Here is a 21446-nt window from a genome sequence, read left to right as displayed (position 1 = left end):
ATTCTCTCCATCTCTTCTTTTTCACAGACTCCATTCTCATCCATCTCTTCTCTTTTTCTCACAGACTCCCATTCTCCATCTTCTCTTTTCTCACAGACTCCCATTTCTCTCCATCTCTATCTTTTCTCACAGACTCCCCAATCTCTCCATCTTCTCTCTTTTCTCACAGACCTCCCATTCTCTCCATCTCTCTCTTTTCTCACAGACTCCATTCTCTATCTCTCTCTTTTCTCACAGACTCCCAATTCTCCATCTCTCTCTTTTCTCACCGACTCCCATTCTCTCCATCTCTCTCTTTCCTCACAGACTCGCCATTCTCTCCATCTATCTCTTTTCTCACAGACTCCCATCTCTCTCCATCTCTCTCTTTATCTCACAGACTCCCATTCTATCCATCTCTCTCTTTTCTCACAGACTCCATTCTCTCCATCTCCTCTTTTCTCACAGACTCCCAATCTCTCCATCTCTTCTCTTTCTCAAAGACTCCCATTTCTCCATCTCTCTCTTTCTCAGCAGACTCCAATCTTCCATCTCTCTTTTTCTCAACAGACTCCACAATCTCTCGCATCTTCTCTCTACAGACTCCCTTCTTCTCATTATTTTTCTTTTCTCACAGAACTCCCAATCTCTCCATCTCTCTCCTTTTTCTCACAGACTCCCATTCTCTCCATCTGCTCACTCTTTTTCTCACAGACTCCCATTCTCTCCATCTCTCTCTTTTCTCACAGACTCCCATTCTCTCCATCTATTTCTTTTCTCACAGACTCCCATTCTCTCCAAACTCTCTCTTTTCTCACAGCTCCCAATCTCTCCCACTCTCTCTCTTTTCTCAAGATCTCTCCATCTCTCTCTTTTTCAGAGACTCCCAATCTCTCCATCTCTTTCTTTCTCACAGACTCAATCTCTCCATCTCTCTCTTTTCTCACAGATTCTCTCCATCTCTCTCTTTTCCTGCACAGACTCCATTCTCTCCATCTCTTCTTTCTCACAGACTCCCATTCTCTCCATCTCTCTCTTTCCCTCACAGACTCCCATTCTCTCATCTCTCTTTTTTTCACAGACTCCCATCTCTCTCCATCTCTTCTCTTTCCCTCTTTCCCTCACAGACTCCCATTCTTCATCTCTCTCTTTTCTCACAGACAGCCCATTCTCTCCATCTCTCCTCTTTTCTCACAGACTCCCATTCTCTCCATCTTCTTTCTCTTTTCTCACAGACTCCCATTCTCTCATCTCTCTCTTTTTCTCACAGACTCCCATTCTCTCCATCTCTCTCTTTCATCAGCTCTCCCATCTCTCTTCTTTCTCACAGACTCCATTCTCTCCTTCTCTCTCTTTCCTCACAGACTCCCATTTCTCCCATCTCTCTCTTTTTCTCCAGACTCCCATTCTCTTCCATCTCTCCTCTTTTCTCATCAGACTCCATTCTCTCCATCTCTCATCTTCCCTCACAGCCCCCATTCTCTCCAATCTCTCTCTTTACCTCACAGTACTTCCCATTCTACTCAATCTCTCTCTTTTCTCACAGACTCCCATTCTCTCCATCTCTCTCTTTTCTCACAGATTCCCATTCTCTCCATCTATTTCTTTTCTCACAGACTCCCAATCTCTCCATCTATTTCTTTTCTCACAGACTCCCATTCTCTCCATCTCTCTCTTTTCTCACAGACTCCCAATCTCTCCATCTCTCTCTTTTCTCACAGACTCCCATTCTCTCCATCTCTCTCTTTCCCTCACAGACTCCCATTCTCTCCATCTCTCTCTTTTCTCACAGACTCCCATTCTCTCCATCTCTCTCTTTTCAAACAGACTCCCATTCTCTCCATCTCTCTCTTTTCTCACAGACTCCCAATCTCTCCATCTCTCTCTTTTCTCACAGACTCCCATTCTCTCCATCTCTCTCTTTTCTCACAGACTCCCATTCTCTCCATCTCTCTCTTTTCTCACAGACTCCCATTCTCTCCATCTCTCTCTTTCCCTCACAGACTCCCATTCTCTCCATCTCTCTCTTTTCTCACAGACTCCCATTCTCTCCATCTCTCTCTTTTCTCACAGACTCCCAATCTCTCCATCTCTCTCTTTTCTCACAGACTCCCATTCTCTCCATCTCTCTCTTTTCTCACAGACTCCCATTCTCTCCATCTCTCTCTTTTCTCACAGACTCCCATTCTCTCCATCTCTCTCTTTTCTCACAGACTCCCATTCTCTCCATCTCTCTCTTTTCTCACAGACTCCCATTCTCTCCATCTCTCTCTTTTCTCACAGACTCCCAATCTCTCCATCTCTCTCTTTTTCTCACAGATTCCCATTCTCTCCATCTCTCTCTCTCTCTCTCTCTCTCACACAGACTCCCATTCTCTCCATCTCCGTTTCCCTCCCATACTCCCATTCTCTCCATCTCTTTTTCTCTCTTAGATTCTCTTCACCTCTCTTTCCCTCCTAGATTCCCATTCTCTCCATCTCGTTTTCTGTCCTTGATTACTATTCTATCCATCTACTTTTCTCCCCCAGATTCCCATTCTCTCCATCTCCTTTTCTCTCCTATATTTCCATTCTCTCCATCTCTTTTTCTCTCTTAGATTCTCATTCTCTTCACCTCTCTTTCCCTCCTAGATTCCCATTCTCTCCATTTCATTTTCTGTCATAGATTCCCATTCTCTCCATTTCCTTTTTTTCTCCCAGATTCCAATTCTCTCCATCTCCTTTTCTCTCCTATATTCCCATTCTCTCCATCTATTTTTCTCTTTTAGATTCTCATTCTCTTCACCTCTCTTTCCCTCCTAGATTCCCATTATTTCCATCTCATTTTCTCTCCAAGATTCCCATTATTTCCATCCCTCTTCCCTTCCCAGATTCGCATTTTCTCCATCTCAGTTTCTCTCCTAGGTTCCCATTCACTTCATGCTCACAATGGCTTCTGCAAAGGAAATTAGAGGAGGAGGGAGTCTGAGCCTCACTTCTGTGCCTCCACGTATCTTGCTACTTGACGTGGCCCCTCCTGGCTGGGGATCTGTAAGAAGAGTGTTATGTGAAGCACTCAGTAATGCTCTTTATCTGTGTGCTGCTGCCCCATCTTGCACCCTGCTGCTGAGTATCTACACCGTGGGACAGCGTCACCAATGTGTCTTCCCCTTGCTGGTAAGACCTGAAACTGAGGGGGTGGTATGAGGGGTAGGAGAGGCATGGTATGTTGGTTCAAATCCTATGACTAAGTGCCATGTAGGGATGAAACACGTAAGGCTGTAGATTGTGGGGTTGGTATATATTTCTCTAGTCGGCCCTCCTGTCAGTGCAAACGTGTGGGTTAATGTCATATCATCTCTGGAGGCAGGACAGAAGAATAAGTCTCTTGACCCCTCCCCTAATATATATGGTCTGGCTCCACCTCCCTTTGCCAGTTCTTTGTCCTGCCTCGGAGGTGAAGGACAGAAAAGTTTTCTTCTTATTTTATTTTCTTCTCCTTACGTTTTGAATTGTACCTTCATGGATGGGGACATGCTGAGCTGTCTCCCAATGTATGCTGTTATTCCCTTCTTGGTAGCATCTTGCAGCAAGCGGAATCACCTGAAGCACACTGCTTTTAGCAGTTATTCATGGATTATGGAGGCATGCAGAGTAGTGATGTGCGACCCAGAACCGCCCTCCCTCCACCTGCGCCCGCATCCGACTTCTGGGTTCCTTTTATAGACCCGCTAATGGCGCAACAAAAGGGGCGGGCAAGCAGGTGCGCGGCTATAAAGTCGTAAGCTGTATTTGAAGGTGGCGAGGTCGGCCCGAACCCGCCGGCCCACACGTCACTAATGCAGAGCTTTCTCCCAACGTATGGTGTCTTTCCCTCCTTGCTAGCAGACTGCAGCAAGTTGAATTCACAGAAGCACATCAGCCCTAGATGCTGCACAAAGGAACAGAAGGCATCCAGACCTGTCTCTCAGAGGGCAGTAATTCCCTCCTTGCTTAGATCACAGCAAGTGGAATAAGTGCATAACATGCTGTTTGCAGGCCCAATACCAATCAGCAGCACTTGTACTTGGAGTAAAAAGGTACCTATTTATTACTCTTATCGCCAACATGTTCAGTATAACTAAATAAGGTGAGGCTAAAAGGAACTACTGTTTCTTACAGTCTCTCTTCTACTTTTAAGGGCAACCAGTATTGTACCTGGTTTTGGCACCCTTTTTACATCAACCATTCACATCAAATGCCTACTCAATTAGGGGACTTTTTGGAATGGATAAAAGCCACTTTTCAACCCCCCCGCCTAGCATACACCACATGATAGGAAGCTGAGGGCCTAGGAGATCATTTCAGACTCCTCTGAACCCAAAGCCTCTTTCCCAGAAGAGGAGGTTGGGGCTAGGCAATACTTTTGACTTGCAAAACATCTGACCACCAGGAATCAGAACCAGATAGTGATTTAGACACAGAGCAACCAAATGCCTTTGCCAGACCTGAGCCTGAGGTCTCATCCAAACTCTTAATGGCAATGATGGAGACTCTAGAGATTGGAAATGAGTCAGTTTCTAAAGCAGATAAAGTGCTAGGAGTGCACCAGAAAAAAACACGTTCTTTCCCAGTATTTAAAGCAATCACTCTATAGACTATAGACACTGAATGGTCACAACCAGATCATCGCTCAGCACTGACCAAGCGATTTTACAACACCTACCCTATTCCAGAAGAACAGGGTAAGATATGGGAAAAAACCCCTAAAGTGGATTCTGCAGTTGCACACCTATCAAAACAAACTGCTTTCCCAACAGAGGAGGCAGCTTTTAAAGACGAAAGATAAAGAAGCAGGGCTGACCGGCACTCAAACGGATCCACAAGACCAGAGATATTCAGTTCAAAGATAAATTGAAAAAGATAAAATTAAAAGTTATGGCTTCATCTCCATCCACCCTACGCATTTCACACCCTTCAGGGTGCTTAATCATGGGCTTCAACTAACCCTAGCTTTTAAAGACCCCATGGACAAAAAATGGGAGTCAGCTCTTAAAAGAGCTTATGCACAATCAGCAGCAATACTAAGGCCAGCAACTGCAGAAGCGGGAATGGCACATATGGCAAAATACTGGGCCCAGGAACTGATGTATCAACCACCTGAATCAGTACACAGACAATTAGCTGCAGAGGTGGATAAACTTCATACTACACTCGCTTTCTTAGCAGATTTAGCATTAGACATAGCCAGACTAGCGGAAATATCCACAGCTAGTACAGTGGATGCCAGAAGGGCTTTATGGCTACATCACTGGTCAGGCGACACAGCTTCCAAGAACAAACTAATCAACCTCAAATTCTCAGGAGATTTGCTGTTTGGGCCAGATTTGAAACAGATAATTACAGAGGTGACACGGGGTAAGAGTACCTTCCTTCCAATGGGAAAAAAAGGACTGCTGGACCAGCCAAATAGGTTTTTGACAAAAAAACATAGTCTACCCCACATAGGAATTATTGATCCTTTTGATCCTCATCCTATCGCAATACAAACGCTGACCAGGGATCACAGAGAAATAGACCACAATGGCAGCAACCAGCGAGACAATCCAGGAAACCGGCTGCCCCAAAATCCATATCCTCATGACTCACCTCAATAAGAGTCCCGGGTAGGAGGTCGCCTAACACAGTTTCTTTCCTACTGGAAGACACATGTCACAAACCAATGGGTACTACAAATCATCTAATTTGGATACAAAATTCCCTTCTCAGCCCCCCACCTCCAAAACGTTTTGTTCCGTCTATGCCCTCTCGACTAAGAAGGAAGGCTTAAGATCTAGCAATCTCTTTACTGCTACAGGCTAGAGTCATCGCCCCAATTCCAGAACTTCAAAAGTTCTGTGGCTTCTACTCCACCCTCTTTTTGGTGAGAAAAACCAAAACTTTGTTTCCAACCACAAGTTCAAGTTGGAGTCGGTACACTCCACCATAGCCTTCATGCAAGCAGACAATTTCATGACGTCAATCGACCTGCAGGACACTAACCTGCACACTGATTCATCCAAGTTCACAACCTTTCCTGTGATTTGCCATCAGAGACCAGCACTTTCAGTTCACAACCTTGCCCTTTGGCCTCTGCACGGCTCCAAAGGTATTTACAAAGGTACTAGCACCAGCTATGGCATACCTACAACGCACAGGAATTCACATCCTACCATACCTGGATGATTTACTCCTGAGAGCGACAGGCGACAGCGGACACACATATCTGTATACAAGTCCTGCAACAACACAGCTGGTTAATAAACCAACGCAAGAGCTCCTTCATTCCATCACAAAGAATTCATTTTCTAGGACTGATGTTCAACTCCAAACACCAGACATTCCAACTCACAGACGACAGTGCACCAAGGCTGATTTTAGTATAGGTCTGTGGACATTAGGTTCTCTCTATGTTACTAACTTGTCTCTTGACATTACTTCCTCTTTTAACTGATATTCTCCATCTCATTAAGCTTTACAAACAAACTGGCATGGGGAGGTGGAGCCAGACCTTATATACTAGTTAGTACCTGTATTAGTGATACCCTAAATCCATATGTAATATTGGGGCTTTAGAGCTTGGCATGAGGTAGCAAGTGTCTGGTCTAAGTCCGAGCAGTAGTATTATTCTTTCAGCCTCTACGGAACAGTTTTACTCGTCTACACAACTGTATGTCAGAGCTCAGTTCTACCCAGGAGGACGGATCCTATAACCCGCAGACAGGGGTACTGGCACTTGCAGTAATGGATGCTCTGCAGCAGACAAAGCAACTTGCTCAGCACAGTGTCTCTCAAGGAGCTCTGCAGAACTCTTCAGTAGAGGTAAGTGCCTAATGGCCCATGTGACATGGAGTCTGCTCCTCCAATTGCAGGGTGACACAGTAGCACAGACATTACAGGGTGACACCAGTGACACATGCATTACAGGGTGACACAGTAGCACAGACATTACAGGGTGACACAGTGACACAGACATTACAGGGTGACACAGTGACACAGACATTACAGGGTGACACAGTGACACAGACATTACAGGGTGACACAGTGACACAGACATTACAGGGTGACACAGTGACACAGACATTACAGGGTGACACAGTGACACAGACATTACAGGGTGACACAGTAGCACAGACATTACAGGGTGACACAGTAGCACAAACATTACAGGGTGACACAGTGACACAGACATTACAGGGTGACACAGTAGCACAGACATTACAGGGTGACACAGTGACACAGACATTACAGGGTGACACAGTAGCACAGACATTACAGGGTGACACAGTAGCACAGACATTACAGGGTGACACAGTGACACAGACATTACAGGGTGACACAGTGACACATGCATTACAAGGTGACACAGTAGCACAGACATTACAGGGTGACACAGTGACACAGACATTACAGGGTGATACAGTGACACAGACATTACAGGGTGACAGTAGCACAGACATTACAGGGTGACACAGTAGCACAGACATTACAGGGTGACACAGTGACACAGACATTACAGGGTGACACAGTGACACAGACATTACAGGGTGACACAGTGACACATGCATTACAAGGTGACACAGTAGCACAGACATTACAGGGTGACACAGTGACACAGACATTACAGGGTGACACAGTGACACAGACATTACAGGGTGACACAGTGACACAGACATTACAGGGTGACACAGTGACACAGACATTACAGGGTGACACAGTAGCACAGACATTACAGGGTGACACAGTAGCACAGGCATTACAGGGTGACACAGTGACACAGACATTACAGGGTGACACAGTAGCACAGACATTACAGGGTGACACAGTGACACAGACATTACAGGGTGACACAGTAGCACAGACATTACAGGGTGACACAGTGACACAGACATTACAGGGTGACACAGTGACACAGACATTACAGGGTGACACAGTGACACATGCATTACAAGGTGACACAGTAGCACAGACATTACAGGGTGACACAGTGACACAGACATTACAGGGTGACACAGTGACACAGACATTACAGGGTGACACAGTGACACAGACATTACAGGGTGACACAGTAGCACAGACATTACAGGGTGACACAGTAGCACAGACATTACAGGGTGACACAGTGACACAGACATTACAGGGTAACACAGTGACACAGACATTACAGGGTGACACAGTAGCACAGACATTACAGGGTGACACAGTGACACAGACATTACAGGGTGACACAGTGACACAGACATTACAGGGTGACACAGTGACACAGACATTACAGGGTGACACAGTGACACAGACATTACAGGGTGACACAGTAGCACAGACATTACAGGGTGACACAGTAGCACAGACATTACAGGGTGACACAGTGACACAGACATTACAGGGTGACACAGTGACACAGACATTACAGGGTGACACAGTAGCACAGACATTACAGGGTGACACAGTAGCACAGACATTACAGGGTGACACAATAGCATAGACATTACAGGGTGACACAGTAGCACAGACATTACAGGGTGACACAGTGACACAGACATTACAGGGTGACACAGTAGCACAGACATTACAGGGTGACACAGTGACACAGACATTACAGGGTGACACAGTAGCACAGACATTACAGGGTGACACAGTAGCACAGACATTACAGGGTGACACAGTAGCACAGACATTACAGGGTGACACAGTAGCACAGGCAGAAGGGATGTATGGGGCATGGAGCGTGTCTCTTTGAATGTATACAGTTAGACAGACGATGATTTAGGACACGGGGTGATAACAGCAATGACACAGTTATCCTGCTTGTTCCAGTTTCTATGTGATATACAGTATGTTTTAAGCAGATGACTTGGGAAGAGGAATCTGCCCCTGTGGTGGAGTGTGCCTTCTTTCACTTGTTCCACAAAGGCAAGGACCTTCCAACATTAATGGGACCAGTTGTATCAGAATAAAGGGAGTGCACTGGGGAATGTGTTGGAGAGCCAAACCAGGTGTGGTGTGAAGGTGAAGTGGGGGTGGTTGGATGTTATAACGTACGTCTTGCAGTATCAATGACAGCTGTTTGGGTGCATGGGCTTCTCCACAGGGGCCTCTGTTGATGGGAGGCTTCTCTAAGGTTTGAGGGGCTCTAAGACTCCAAAGGTGGGACAAAAGAAGGTCTAAATAGGCAAGGGGAAGGTATTTAAAGGAGAATTTAACCTTTACCAAAAAAAAAAAAACCCTACCCCACATCGACCCTCCTTCCCCCTAGGGAAATAGCCCTCTCTTTTTACTTACTCCTCGGTGCAGATTCAGGGATCACAGTTCACTGCAGCCATCTTCCGGGTCTTCCGTAAGCTGAGACGGAGACCGACGAAGCGGCGCATTCGCCGAAATGGACGGGAATTGCCGAAGCGCCGGGTGAAGACACGAAGACCCAGAAGAAAGCTGCGGTGAACTGCAATCCCGGAATCTGCACTAAGGGTGGTACGTAAAAAGTTAGGAGCATTTCCAGCTAGGCTGGGGGGTCTACGTGGGGTGGGGGGGTAGGGGTTTTTTTTGGTAAAGGGTTGAATTCACCTTTAAGGGGGCACTGGGGAAGTTGGGCATGCATTTATGAAAAGGCTACTTACTGTGAGGGACTGATTGCTGTTAGCACTGGCACCTCTCCTTCTCCTACATTTGGGCCCCTCAGACTAGAACCTACATGGAACAAACCACTTTGGTGGGACCACTGGCCATGGACTGACCGCACTTAGGTTATTTGAGCTGTCTTGCCCCATCTCACTGCTAGGGGACACAGGTAAGATCAAATTATAGGGCTTGGATGTACCACTAGCAGTGCAGGGGCAAACAGAGGAATTGATCTGTCTAATGCAGGTATACTGTTTCTTTCTTCAGGTAGCTATAGTATCTCCACGAGATAGGAAGGAAATTGCCTCTGAACTTGACACTGGCCTGAGGGACACAGACTTAGGGTCACTCCATGGGCTTCTTGTTGTACATATGTGTGATGCATTGGGAGCTCTGAGTACAGATACAACACCAGAATCTGCCATTGCTTCAGCTCCAGGTAATTGGTCTTTTCTGCTTTGTGTCATCCTGCTTGTTCATGAACCGTACCACCATTCTCTGTGTGTCTGTCACATCTTCTGCTCTCCTTGCTTTGTCACATGATGTGTTTCTCATTTCTGTGCATGTCCCATGCTTCGTAGCTTCTCTACTAACACTGCATAAGTCACATCTTCTGCTCTCCTTGCTTTGTCACATGTTGTGTTACTCATTTCTGTGCATGTCCCATGCTTCATCCCTTCACTACTAACCCTGCATAAGTCACATCTTCTGCTCTCCTTGATTTGTCACATGTTGTGTTTATCATTTCTGTGCATGTCCCATGCTCTGTACCTTCTCTACTAACCCTGCATAAGTCACATCTTCTGCTCTCCTTGCTTTGTCACATGTTGTGTTACTCATTTCTGTGCATGTCCCATGCTTCGTAGCTTCTCTACTAACACTGCATAAGTCACATCTTCTGCTCTCCTTGCTTTGTCACATGTTGTGTTACTCATTTCTGTGCATGTCCCATGCTTCATCCCTTCACTACTAACCCTGCATAAGTCACATCTTCTGCTCTCCTTGATTTGTCACATGTTGTGTTTCTCATTTCTGTGCATGTCCCATGCTCTGTACCTTCTCTACTAACCCTGCATAAGTCACATTTTCTGCTCTCCTTGCTTTGTCACATGTTGTGTTACTCATTTCTGTGCATGTCCCATGCTCTGTACCTTCTCTACTAACTCTGCATAAGTCATATCTTCTGCTCTCCTTGCTTTGTCACATGTTGTGTTTCTCATTTCTGTGCATGTCCCATGCTCTGTACCTTCTCTACTAACCCTGCATAAGTCACATCTTCTGCTCTCCTTGCTTTGTCACATGTTGTGTTACTCATTTCTGTGCATGTCCCATACTCTGTACCTTCTCTACTAACCCTGCATACGTCATATCTTCTGCTCTCCTTGCTTTGTCACATGTTGTGTTTCTCATTTCTGTGCATGTCCCATGCTCCGTCCCTTCTCTACTAACCCTGCATAAGTCACATCTTCTGCTCTCCTTGCTTTGTCACATGTTGTGTTTCTCATTTCTGTGCATGTCCCATGCTCTGTACCTTCTCTACTAACTCTGCATAAGTCACATCTTCTGCTCTCCTTGCTTTGTCACATGTTGTGTTTCTCATTTCTGTGCATGTCCCATGCTTCGTAGGTTCTCTACTAAACCTGCATAAGTCACATCTTCTGCTCTCCTTGCGTTGTCACATGTTGTGTTTCTCATTTCTGTGCATGTCCCATGCTTCGTAGCTTCTCTACTAACTCTGCATAAGTCACATCTTCTGCTCTCCTTGCTTTGTCACATGTTGTGTTTCTCATTTCTGTGCATGTCCCATGCTTCGTAGCTTCTCTACTAACACTGCATAAGTCACATCTTCTGCTCTCCTTGCTTTGTCACATGTTGTGTTTCTCATTTCTGTGCATGTCCCATGAACTCTATATATAACTTGCCTAACTGCTAGTTGATCCAGAGGAAGGCAAAAATCCCATCTGAAGCCTCTCCAATTTGCCTCAGAGAGAATTCCTTCCTTACTCCAAAATGGCATTGGGACTGGTCCCTGGATCAACTTGTACTATGAGCTATCTTCCATAAACCTGTATTTTACAATAGGGGTAGTTTATTCACTATATTATCTAGGCCATTTATCCCCAACCAGTAGCTCGTGAGTAACAGGTTGCTCTCCAACCCCTTGTTTGTTGCTCCCAGTGGCCTTCAAAGTAGGTGCTTATTTTTGAATTCCAGGCTTCGAGGCAAGTTTTGGTTGTATTAAAACCAGGTTCATTGCCAAACAGAGCCTCAATGTAGACTGACAATCCACATAGGGACACATGACTTATTTGGCACCCCAAGAACATTTTTCATGCTAGTGTTGCTCCCCAACTCCTTTTATTTCTGAATGTTTGTAATGTAATGGGGGAAAAACACTAAATATGCATCCTCCCCTTCATGGAGTGCTTTTAAAGGAACAGTTCAATGTAAAAACATGTTTTCAATATAGTTAGCCAAAAATGTAATCTGTAAAAGTTGGAGTGAGTGGATTATGTACGGTAATAGAAGCCAGCCTCCTCCTGTACTCCTCTCTAACCTGTTAGTCAGCCAGGGAATAGAAGGGGGGCTACATGGGGCATAACTGTTTAGCTAGTTTCATTTTGATCCTGACGTGCGTGTTCACTAACTAAATTATGTCCCATATACCCCCCCCTTCAAGTCACAGATTGGTTACTAACTGGTAACAGGTTAGAGAGATGCAAAGGAGGAAGTTGTGTTCTGGCTATTACGTTAGACATCTGCTCACTACTACTACATGCACTTATAATAGCATACACAGGAATGTACAATAGAAAAACCTACCATCACACTGAAAGACAAGAGATGTAGGTTACCCCCACCTAAAGTGCAGGAGAACCAGTAGCTTTAGGGAAAACACTTAGCAAGTGGCTACTCGTAAAATCCATGAACTGAGTTCTAACTCTTGGGGAAATAATCCAGAAAAACATTTTATATTCTGTGGTAGGCACTATAGATGGAGTAGAGGGCACAGAGTGGGCACCATAGCAGCACAGTATATGTCCTTCAATCTGCTGAAACAGTTACATTGGATGCTATATTATTAGCTGGGTGATTTAGAGTTCCAATTAAGGAGCATGTGGGTTCAATGCAGTTTTTCACTCATAAAGCAACAAATCAAGCAAGCTAGCAGGAGTGTCAGGAAATGGCAGAAATCAGCAGAGGGAAGCAAGCAGGACATCACTTACAACTGTCAGTTAGTGAGCTGCTGCTGATCATTGAAAATAGACATACAGCACCTTATTCCAATAAAAGTGCCTTTATTACAAACTCATGGCAACACAGTGGTCATTGTAATGCAAGGTCTTGCCATGAATTCAAATACACAAATTTGTGTTGGAATAAGGTGCTGTATGTCTATTCTGAACAGTCATTGGAATAGATAGTGGCCATTAGTGGTATGTGCATATAGCATAATAGATGCTGATTATCATTACACAGACCTGCCATTTGTTGCATGGACAGTAAGTACCCTGACAACAGGTTAGTGCTAATTTGTTGCAGGGCCAACAGAAATCTAAGGACTGATCACCATCTTGTTTTGGATATATTGTTAACTGGAGAATTCTTTAGCTTGGTGCTAGCAGATTTATTTCAGTGCTTGTGAGAAGAGGTTCACACACAAACTGGGGTCAGGCTCTTTCCTGTATCTCTACTAGATCTGTTAGATTGTCTTGCTCTCTAGTACTTGGTAGCACTCTCTTGTTCCGTCTTTCCCACCAGCTCCCAGTTTCATGTGTCATCTACTGTCCCCTTGTCTGTCCCACTAATGCTTCTGTTTCTCTTCCCCAGGTTCCTCTGCTTATGATATTGAGTTCCAAGTCACTCGTAGGGACGTTCTAAGCCTGGAAAGCTTTTTCAAGTCATGGCTGTATAATAAAGGTCCAGAGAAAGAAAAGCTTAATCTGATACTACAAGAGGGAGAATCACCGTGTGAGTGTGAGCTAGTAAGAATTCTGTTGCTCCTGTATATAAACCAGCGTAGCCTTCACTACTAGATATTATAATGAATGATGTACATTATATGATCTCTATAAACTGCTAAATCAATGCTCAGTGCCACATATCACACCTTGCTGCCTACTCATTTTTCCCATCTTCCACACCCTATGTTTCATACACCCTTTTAGATTGTATGCTCTTTTGGGCAGGGCCCTTTTCACCACTTGTATCAGTTAGTGTTTCCTGTATTTAATTTGTATGTTCAATGTATACACCCCTTTATTGTATAGCACTGTGAAATATGCTGGCACTTAGGGTTAACCCAAATACAGGTTAATAATTATAATGGTAATCTCTAATACAATGAAGGACTAGTAATGTGGCTGCTGACTGCTTACATATGAACATATTTGCTTTTACAGTGCATGTTATATGTGATGTGCAACAGAAATTGCTGAACCCAGAGTGTCTTCACAGAGAGCAAGAATCTCCTTACAGAGTGGAGCAGAGCAAGATCAGAGGAGGAAAAATGCCACAAATTCTCAAGGCTCTGAGGCATGTTTTATCTATACCATCCTTCTATTGGAATCTCCCTCTCACTAAACATGTGAATGCAACTAAACTGGTTAGAGGGAGGGAAGAGTTCAATTCTCAGGGGAGACTGACAGGTTTGGGGTTGTTTTCTCTGGAGAAAAGGTGCTTGATATGGAACATGATTACACTTTGCAAGTACATTAGCATGGCATCATAAATGAGTTTAATATGAGAACAATATGTTGTCTCGCAGTTTGTGAATTGCAGCAGACATTAACATAGAGTGGGATGGCCCATGAGTAAGTGCCCATTTTAGGCAAGAAATGCGTTAGGCTAATGCATGTCCTAATAAAGATTTTTTTTCAATTTTATAATTAACGTGGGCTACTGCTTTGCTAGTAGTCTTTTTCTTACACTCCTTAAAACAGATGGCATCACTACCATGCATGTATATTGATGTTATCAGGGCTGTGTTTAGGTTCAGTTCTGCTCTAGGCACTGGATCTCAGCCCATTTTTTTATCCAGGTGATTGGCAGATGGGTTGACTGTAATGTGATTGCCACAGATCATGCAGGTAACCCCCTCAGATTTAGCAGCAAGAATCTATCACTTGTTTACCATATAGACACCCGAGGGCCAACCCCTTAAAGCTGCCACCCTAGGCACAGGCCCTTGGTTGTCTATATGGCAGGGGTGTTATGAAAATGAAAAGTGATACTTCTAAACTGCCCATCCCACATGTAGTAAATCATCCTGAGTGAAGCATGGCTAATCCAGCGTAAATTCCCACATACCGGTATATAATTATTATTAACATGTATTTATAGAGCGCCAACATATTGTGCAGCGCATATAAGAACTAGAATGCAGATGTTTACTTAAAGGTATTATCTGCCATTAGGGCTTTTTTTATGCTATAGTCCCAACACTGTGTAGGTCACTGTCTGCTGCTACTTACTGCCAGTAGCCTTTTATTAGCCCACAGTATGTGGCTGGGCGCTTTCCATGAGCAATAGCCTAGTTTAGAGTAGCATTATCCAGGTCAGTGTAATTGGCAAACCTCATAGGAACTGGTGTCCTACACTCCAAGCATTCCTTCTGCAATGTAAGGACATTAGGGTGGACTGCTGACTGCTTATTTCTCTCCCCCTGATTGAGGGCACTACATGTCCATTACATAATATGTTTCATTGCTCACAGGGTTGTGTCATCCCACGGTATCTGTGGATCCCTTCTATATGGCTTTCCTTTCATTCTCACTCCCACGGCATCCTGGGAGCTAGACTGGGATATGCTGGAAAGCAATGAGGAGAATTTTCATGCTCTATGCCAACATCTCCAGGTGTGTGCACCTTTATATAAGCACCTACTGAACACCTGTTTCCAGCTGGACTTTCTTACTCTTGCTCATCTGCGTTTCAGCAGGTATGAGGCATTAGGGTTCATTTACATACAACATAGGTAGCAAATAGTAACAGTGCTATAACTTTCAGTAAAGATCTGGTCTATTGCTTTGATTGCTAAGTTTAAAAAATATTTTTGTACTTCTGACATTTTGCTATTTTATTTTTATATTATCAGTCACAAACCCTTTCTTAGACAAACAGAAAACAGACATATGCCAATGCCCACTTTTAAATATATACTCCCCCTGCAAACTATTAAGGAAACTCCAATACCATTTTCCCATTTAAATATCCAGCAGTGGGAATGACTGGTTATTATAGAGTCACATGTTTCTATTGGGATCTATTTACTGAATGATATGAGTCTCTCCTACATGAACTTTCCAGCACTGGGAATGACTGGTTATAATTTAGTCACATGTTTCTATTGGGATCTATTTACTGAATCATATGCGTCTCCTACATGAACTTTCTAGCAGTGGTAATGACTGTTTATTATATAGTCACATGTCTCTATTGGGATCTATTTACTGAATCATATGCGTCTCCTACATGAACTTTCTAGCAGTGGTAATGACTGTTTATTATAGAGTCACATAGGCTGTTTTGTAACCTACTAGTTAGTTGGAACCTTTAGTGACTGCAGGTACACACAAATGCACAGGGCACCCCTGTGGATTCCGGTGTTCACTGAAGCCCTTTTGGGGCCCTGGGCTTTCTGCAAAATAGTAACAATTCCAAAACAAGGTACCGGCAAGGATTAAGGGAAAACGTAGTCGAAGGTCAGGCAAAGGGATCAAGGCAGGTGGCAGGAATCAAAGTCTAAAAGTCAGGCAGGAGCCAAAAAACAGGAATTCAAACACAATATTAATGCTTCGGCAGGATCAGCTTGGGCACTGTCAAAATGGCGGACTGGGCTCTTAAAGAGGATTTGGCACCAAGAATTCCTATTCGGCTCCAAATTATGACGTCAAGATGCGAGTGTTATGACGCTCTGCATCAAGCTCCAGCATCACTTGGCCCCCAAACCCGGAAGAGCGTGCCTGCGCACCTGAAGGCGAGGAGAGACGTGCCAGGAGGTAAGGGATGGGGAAAACCTCCCGGCACCTCTTACAATAACCCCTTCAGCAGTAACCTCCCGGGACTCCCAAAATGTATCTGGAAATTTCCTGTGAAAGGCCCTAATCAGTCGAGGAGCATGAGTATCCGCAGCTCTCACCCAGGATCTTTTGTCTGGTTCAAAACCCCTCAAATGAACCAAATATTGGACCTTGCCTCTCACTTTCCTAGAATCCAACATCTCTTGAACCTTAAACACTCGATGATCATGGAGAATAATGGGAGCAGGAGGAGGTTGATCAACCTGTGTATTAACCCTAACCAAAAATTATTCCTAACAAAAGGCTTGAGCAAAGAGACATGAAAGGAGTTGGAGATGTTCATGGTAGAAGTTCCAAATGAATGGACACAGGATTAATCACCTCCTTAATCCCACATAACGAGGTCTAAACTTGGAAGAGGGTAAACAAACCAAGCTTGCCATGTTTCGTGGAAAGCCAAACAAAATCTCAGATTTGATAGGGAGGAGTAGCATGATGGTGCTTATCGGCAGCAAGTTTCTGAGAAGAAGAGGCCTTGAGAAGAGATTAATGAACTTGAGACCAAATTGTTTTAAAATCGCGAACAAGAGCATCAGATGCAGGAATCTCTGTCTTGAAAACATCAGACGGAAAAGCAGAAGGATTATAGCCAAACACAGCGAATAACGGAGAGCATTCCAGAGAATCGCGTTGTAGGTTATTATGAGCGAAGAGTTCAACCTAATTGTCTTGGTTTCGAGAAATAAAGCAACATAAGAACTGTTCCAGAATCTGGTTGGTCCTCTCGGTCTGACCATTGCATATCGGATGATAAGCCGAAGAAAAATGTAACTTGATTACCAGATGTTTTGAAAAATCTCTGCAAAATCTGGATACAAACTGCACCCCCGATCAGACACAATAGATTGAGGGACACCATGTAAAGAAAAATCTCTTTAATGAAGACTTCGGCTCACCCAGCAGCAGAGGGAAGTTTCTTCAGAGGAATAAAATGGGCCACCTTGGAGAACTTGTCTACTACTACTAGAATGACAGTCATATCCAGAGATTAAGGCAAGTCCACAATGAAGTCCATAGCCACATCTAACCAGGGTTGAGTAGGTATGGGTAAAGGTTGGAGAAGACCACATGGTAAGGAACGAGGACTCTTCTGTTGTGCACACACAGTGCAGGCCGAGACTAATAGCTTAACATCTTTAGCCACAGAAGGCCACAAACAATACCTTGAAATTAAGTTGTGAGTCTTCTTGATGCCAGGATGTCCCGAAATTTTAGAAGAATAGGCCCATTCGAGGACTTGAGCAACCCTTTGCTGAGGTACAAAAATCTTGCCAGGAGGACACTCAGGAGGATGTTCCAAATTAGACAGATCCGACAATGAAAGAGAAGTAGGTGCCACCACTTAGTCAGGGGAGATAATAGGAGTGGGTGGAATTGGATCAACCTCTCTCTCTGAACCATCTGGACAAAGCATCTGCTTTTGTATTCTTTGAACTAGGATGACAGGAAATAAAAAAGTTGAATCTGGAGAAAAACAAAGCCCAACGTGCCTGACGAGGATTGAGTCTTCTAGCTGAAGAAATGTATTCAAGATTCTTATGGTCAGTTAAGATGGTAATAGGCTCTTTAGCCCCTTCTAACAGATGACGCCACTCCTCCAGTGCAAGCTTAACAGCAAAAGTTCACGATTATCCACATCATAATTCCTCTCAGTGGGAGACAGTCTTTGAGAAAAATAAGCACAGGGATGAAGAGCCCCTTGAAACTCTGCACGGTAAGAAAAGACGGCTGGGCAGGTTCAGGATGAAGAAGAATTGGAGCAGAACTAAACAATTTCTTAAGAGCCAAGAATGCCTCCTGTGCTTGTGGGGTTCAAGAAGAGTTAAAAGGTTTCCTTGTGAGAGCTGTAATAGGAGCCACAGTCTGGGAAAAATTCTTGATGAATTTACGATAAAAATTGGCAAATACCAAAAAACGCTGAATAGCTTTTAGACCAGTGGGAACAGGCCAATCAAGGACAGGAGAGACCTTAGCAGGATCCATCTCAAACCAGGAAGAAGAAATGATGTAACCCAAAAACAAAATCGTGGATTTGTGAAACTCACACTTCTCAAGCTTAGCATTGAGACAACTTGATTAAAACCTGTTTCACTTGAGAAAGATGCTCAGACATGGAGGAGTATTTAACCAAAATATCGTCCAGATAAACTATGACATAGGTCTGCAGAAACTCACGAAGGACATTGTGATGAGATCTTGAAAGACATCGGGGGTGTTGCACAAGCCAAATGGCTTGACTAAATATTCATAATGGCCACATCGGGTGTTGAAGGCCACCTTCCACTCATCCCCCTGACAAATACGAATAAGGTTGTATGCCCCTCGGAGGTCTAATTTGGTAAAGATCTTGGCCCCTCTTAATCTATCAAATATTTCAGGAACCAATGGTAAAGGGTAACGATTCTTAAGCATTATTTTGTTCAAAGCACGATAGTCAATGCACGGTCTAAGAGTGCCATCCTTTTTTTGAACAAAAAAAGAAACCAGCTCTGGCTGGGGACGTAGACTTTTTGATGAAGCCCTTCGACAGATTCTCAAAAATATATTCCTTCATGGGTTGGGTCTCTGGTACATATAAGGGATATGTTCTTCCCCTAGGAGGAATGGAACCAGGAATCAGATCAATCTGACAATCGTAGGAATGATGAGGTGGAAGAATTTCAGTTTTTCTTTTCGAAAACATCAGCAAAGTTCTTGTAGACAAGTGGAAAAAGAGGCTTGGATGCTGGAAGCAAAGAAGCGTTGGCCATTGGAATAATTGACAAAGCCATACAATTAGAATGACAAAATAAACTCCAGGCCATGAGTTCCCCAGTGGACCAGTCAATGGACGGGTTATGGAGCAGGAGCCAAGGAAAACCCAAAATTATGGGAGTCTCGGGACATCATTAGGAAAGAGATCTCCTCTTCATGAAGGCTGCCAACACGAATCAGGACTGGAGAAGTAGCAGACGTGAGGACACCTGGTGAAATCAATCTGCCATCCACAGCCCGGGCAGAAAGAGGAATCTTGAGAGGCACCGGACTTAGGACACAGGATTTAGCAAATAAAAATTCCTGCTGCTCCGGAATCCACAAAAGTTTGGCAACAAAACTTACCAGACAAGGTAGAGAGGGAAGCAGGGAGAAGCATACGAGAACTGTAGGAAGCTGGGAGTGCAGAGATCTTGCCTAGGGGAGACTCCCCCCTCACACCTAGGCTGGGGCGTTTCCCATACGCTGAAGTCTTGTAGGACAGGTTCTAACAAGATGTCCAGCGAGGACACAATACATACAAAGGCCGGTAGTTCTCCTACGGGTTCTCTCCTTGGGAGTTAAGCGTGTTGCTCCAATTTGCATAGGTTTGTCATGAACCGGTGGTGTGGGAACCACAGGAGGAGGAAACTCAGATCAAACAAATGTAGAAACAGAGGGTTTGCAGGTATGAAACTTAAGTGAGGACTTCTCTCTCATTCGGGAATCTTTCTTGACCATGAAGACAACACATTCATCAAAATAAGTAGGTAGATCCCGAGTAACCAGCTCATCCTTAAGATCCTCATGAAGCCCCCTCCAGAAAGCTGCAATAAGTGCCTCGATGTTCCAAGACCCTTCCGCAGCCAAAGAGGATGGGGAGCCAGTGGTCCTGGAAATTTGAAGGGCCTCTAAATGTTGCTGCAAGGCTTGAGCCAGGTGAGCCTGATGAGCCTCTTGGCTGTCCAGAAGTTTCATCATCATGTCAAAATATCCATCCAAAGCCGAGGAAGCAGAACCCTAGTGAACAGTGGCAGAATTCTTATTAAAGAAGGAAGTCATCTCTGCAAAGAAGGAACAATGCTCGTGTCATAGAGAGCACGCAGGCGCGCAGTGCGCATCACAGTAGGGGGTCGGGGGGGTCGGAGGGGGCCCTGGACAGTAGTCCCAGTGGGCCCCGGGCCCCCCAGTCCGACCCTGCATGAGACAGATAAGTAGCTGCAATATATACTCATGGAAAATGTCTTGTTCCCACTGCTATAGATCCCAATAGAAATAGCCCAATTCCCACTGCTGGAAAGTTCATGTAGGAGAGACTCATATCATTCAGTAAATAGATCCCAATAGAAACATGTGACTCTATAATAACTAGGAAGGTTCCATATTTTGGGCCCAAGCTAACTGTAGCGTACTAGTTAGTTGGAACCTTTTGTGACTGCGGGTACACACAGATGCACAGGGCACCCCTGTGGATTCCGGTGTTCACCAACGCCCTTTTGGGGCACCGGGCTTTTGCTGCGGAACCAACAAGGAGTAGTGCAAAATAGTAACAAGGTACCGGTAAGGATTAGGCAGGCGGCAGGAATCGAGGTCAAAAAGTCAGGCAGGAGTCAAAAACCAGGAATTCACAATACAACACAATATTAATGCTTCGGCAGGATCAGTAAACTAAAGCCAGCTTGGGCACTGTCAAAATGGAGGACTGGGCTTTTAAAGGGTATTTGGCACCAATAATTTGTATTCTGCACTAAATCATGATGTCACGATGCTCGGCATCAAGCGCTAGCGTCACTTGGTCCCCGAACCCGGAAGTGCGTACATGCACACCCGAAGGCGAGTAGAGACACGCTGTGAGGTAAGGGACGGGGTAAAACTCCCGGTGCGTCTTACAAATATACTGGATTATATGAGTCTTTTCTACATGAACTTTCCAGCAGTGGGAATGACTGGTTATTATAGATTCACATGTTTCTATTGGGATCTATTTACTGAATGATATGAGTCTCCTACATGAACTTTCCAGCAGTGGGAATTGGGCTA

General features: G+C 44.5%; 1 protein-coding gene across 1 annotated transcript in view; it reads left to right on the top strand.

The window, feature by feature from the left end:
• LOC108704862 (meiosis 1 arrest protein) overlaps window positions 1-21446 on the top strand; it is a 33240-nt gene that overhangs the window by 8026 nt on the left and 3768 nt on the right. The window contains exons 2-7 of the mRNA XM_018241566.2: window positions 2884-3135; window positions 6613-6798; window positions 9859-10030; window positions 13423-13563; window positions 13995-14127; window positions 15308-15449. Coding sequence (XP_018097055.1) covers window positions 2899-3135; window positions 6613-6798; window positions 9859-10030; window positions 13423-13563; window positions 13995-14127; window positions 15308-15449 — 1011 coding nt within the window. The 5' untranslated portion in view covers window positions 2884-2898. The remainder of the gene's footprint in view (window positions 1-2883; window positions 3136-6612; window positions 6799-9858; window positions 10031-13422; window positions 13564-13994; window positions 14128-15307; window positions 15450-21446) is intronic.

The sequence above is a fragment of the Xenopus laevis genome, chromosome 1L (genome assembly GCF_017654675.1).
Source record: "Xenopus laevis strain J_2021 chromosome 1L, Xenopus_laevis_v10.1, whole genome shotgun sequence".
NCBI lineage: Eukaryota > Metazoa > Chordata > Amphibia > Anura > Pipidae > Xenopus > Xenopus laevis.
The sequence above is the reverse complement of the archived record's forward strand: the minus strand, read 5'-3'. Positions and strand labels throughout refer to the sequence as shown.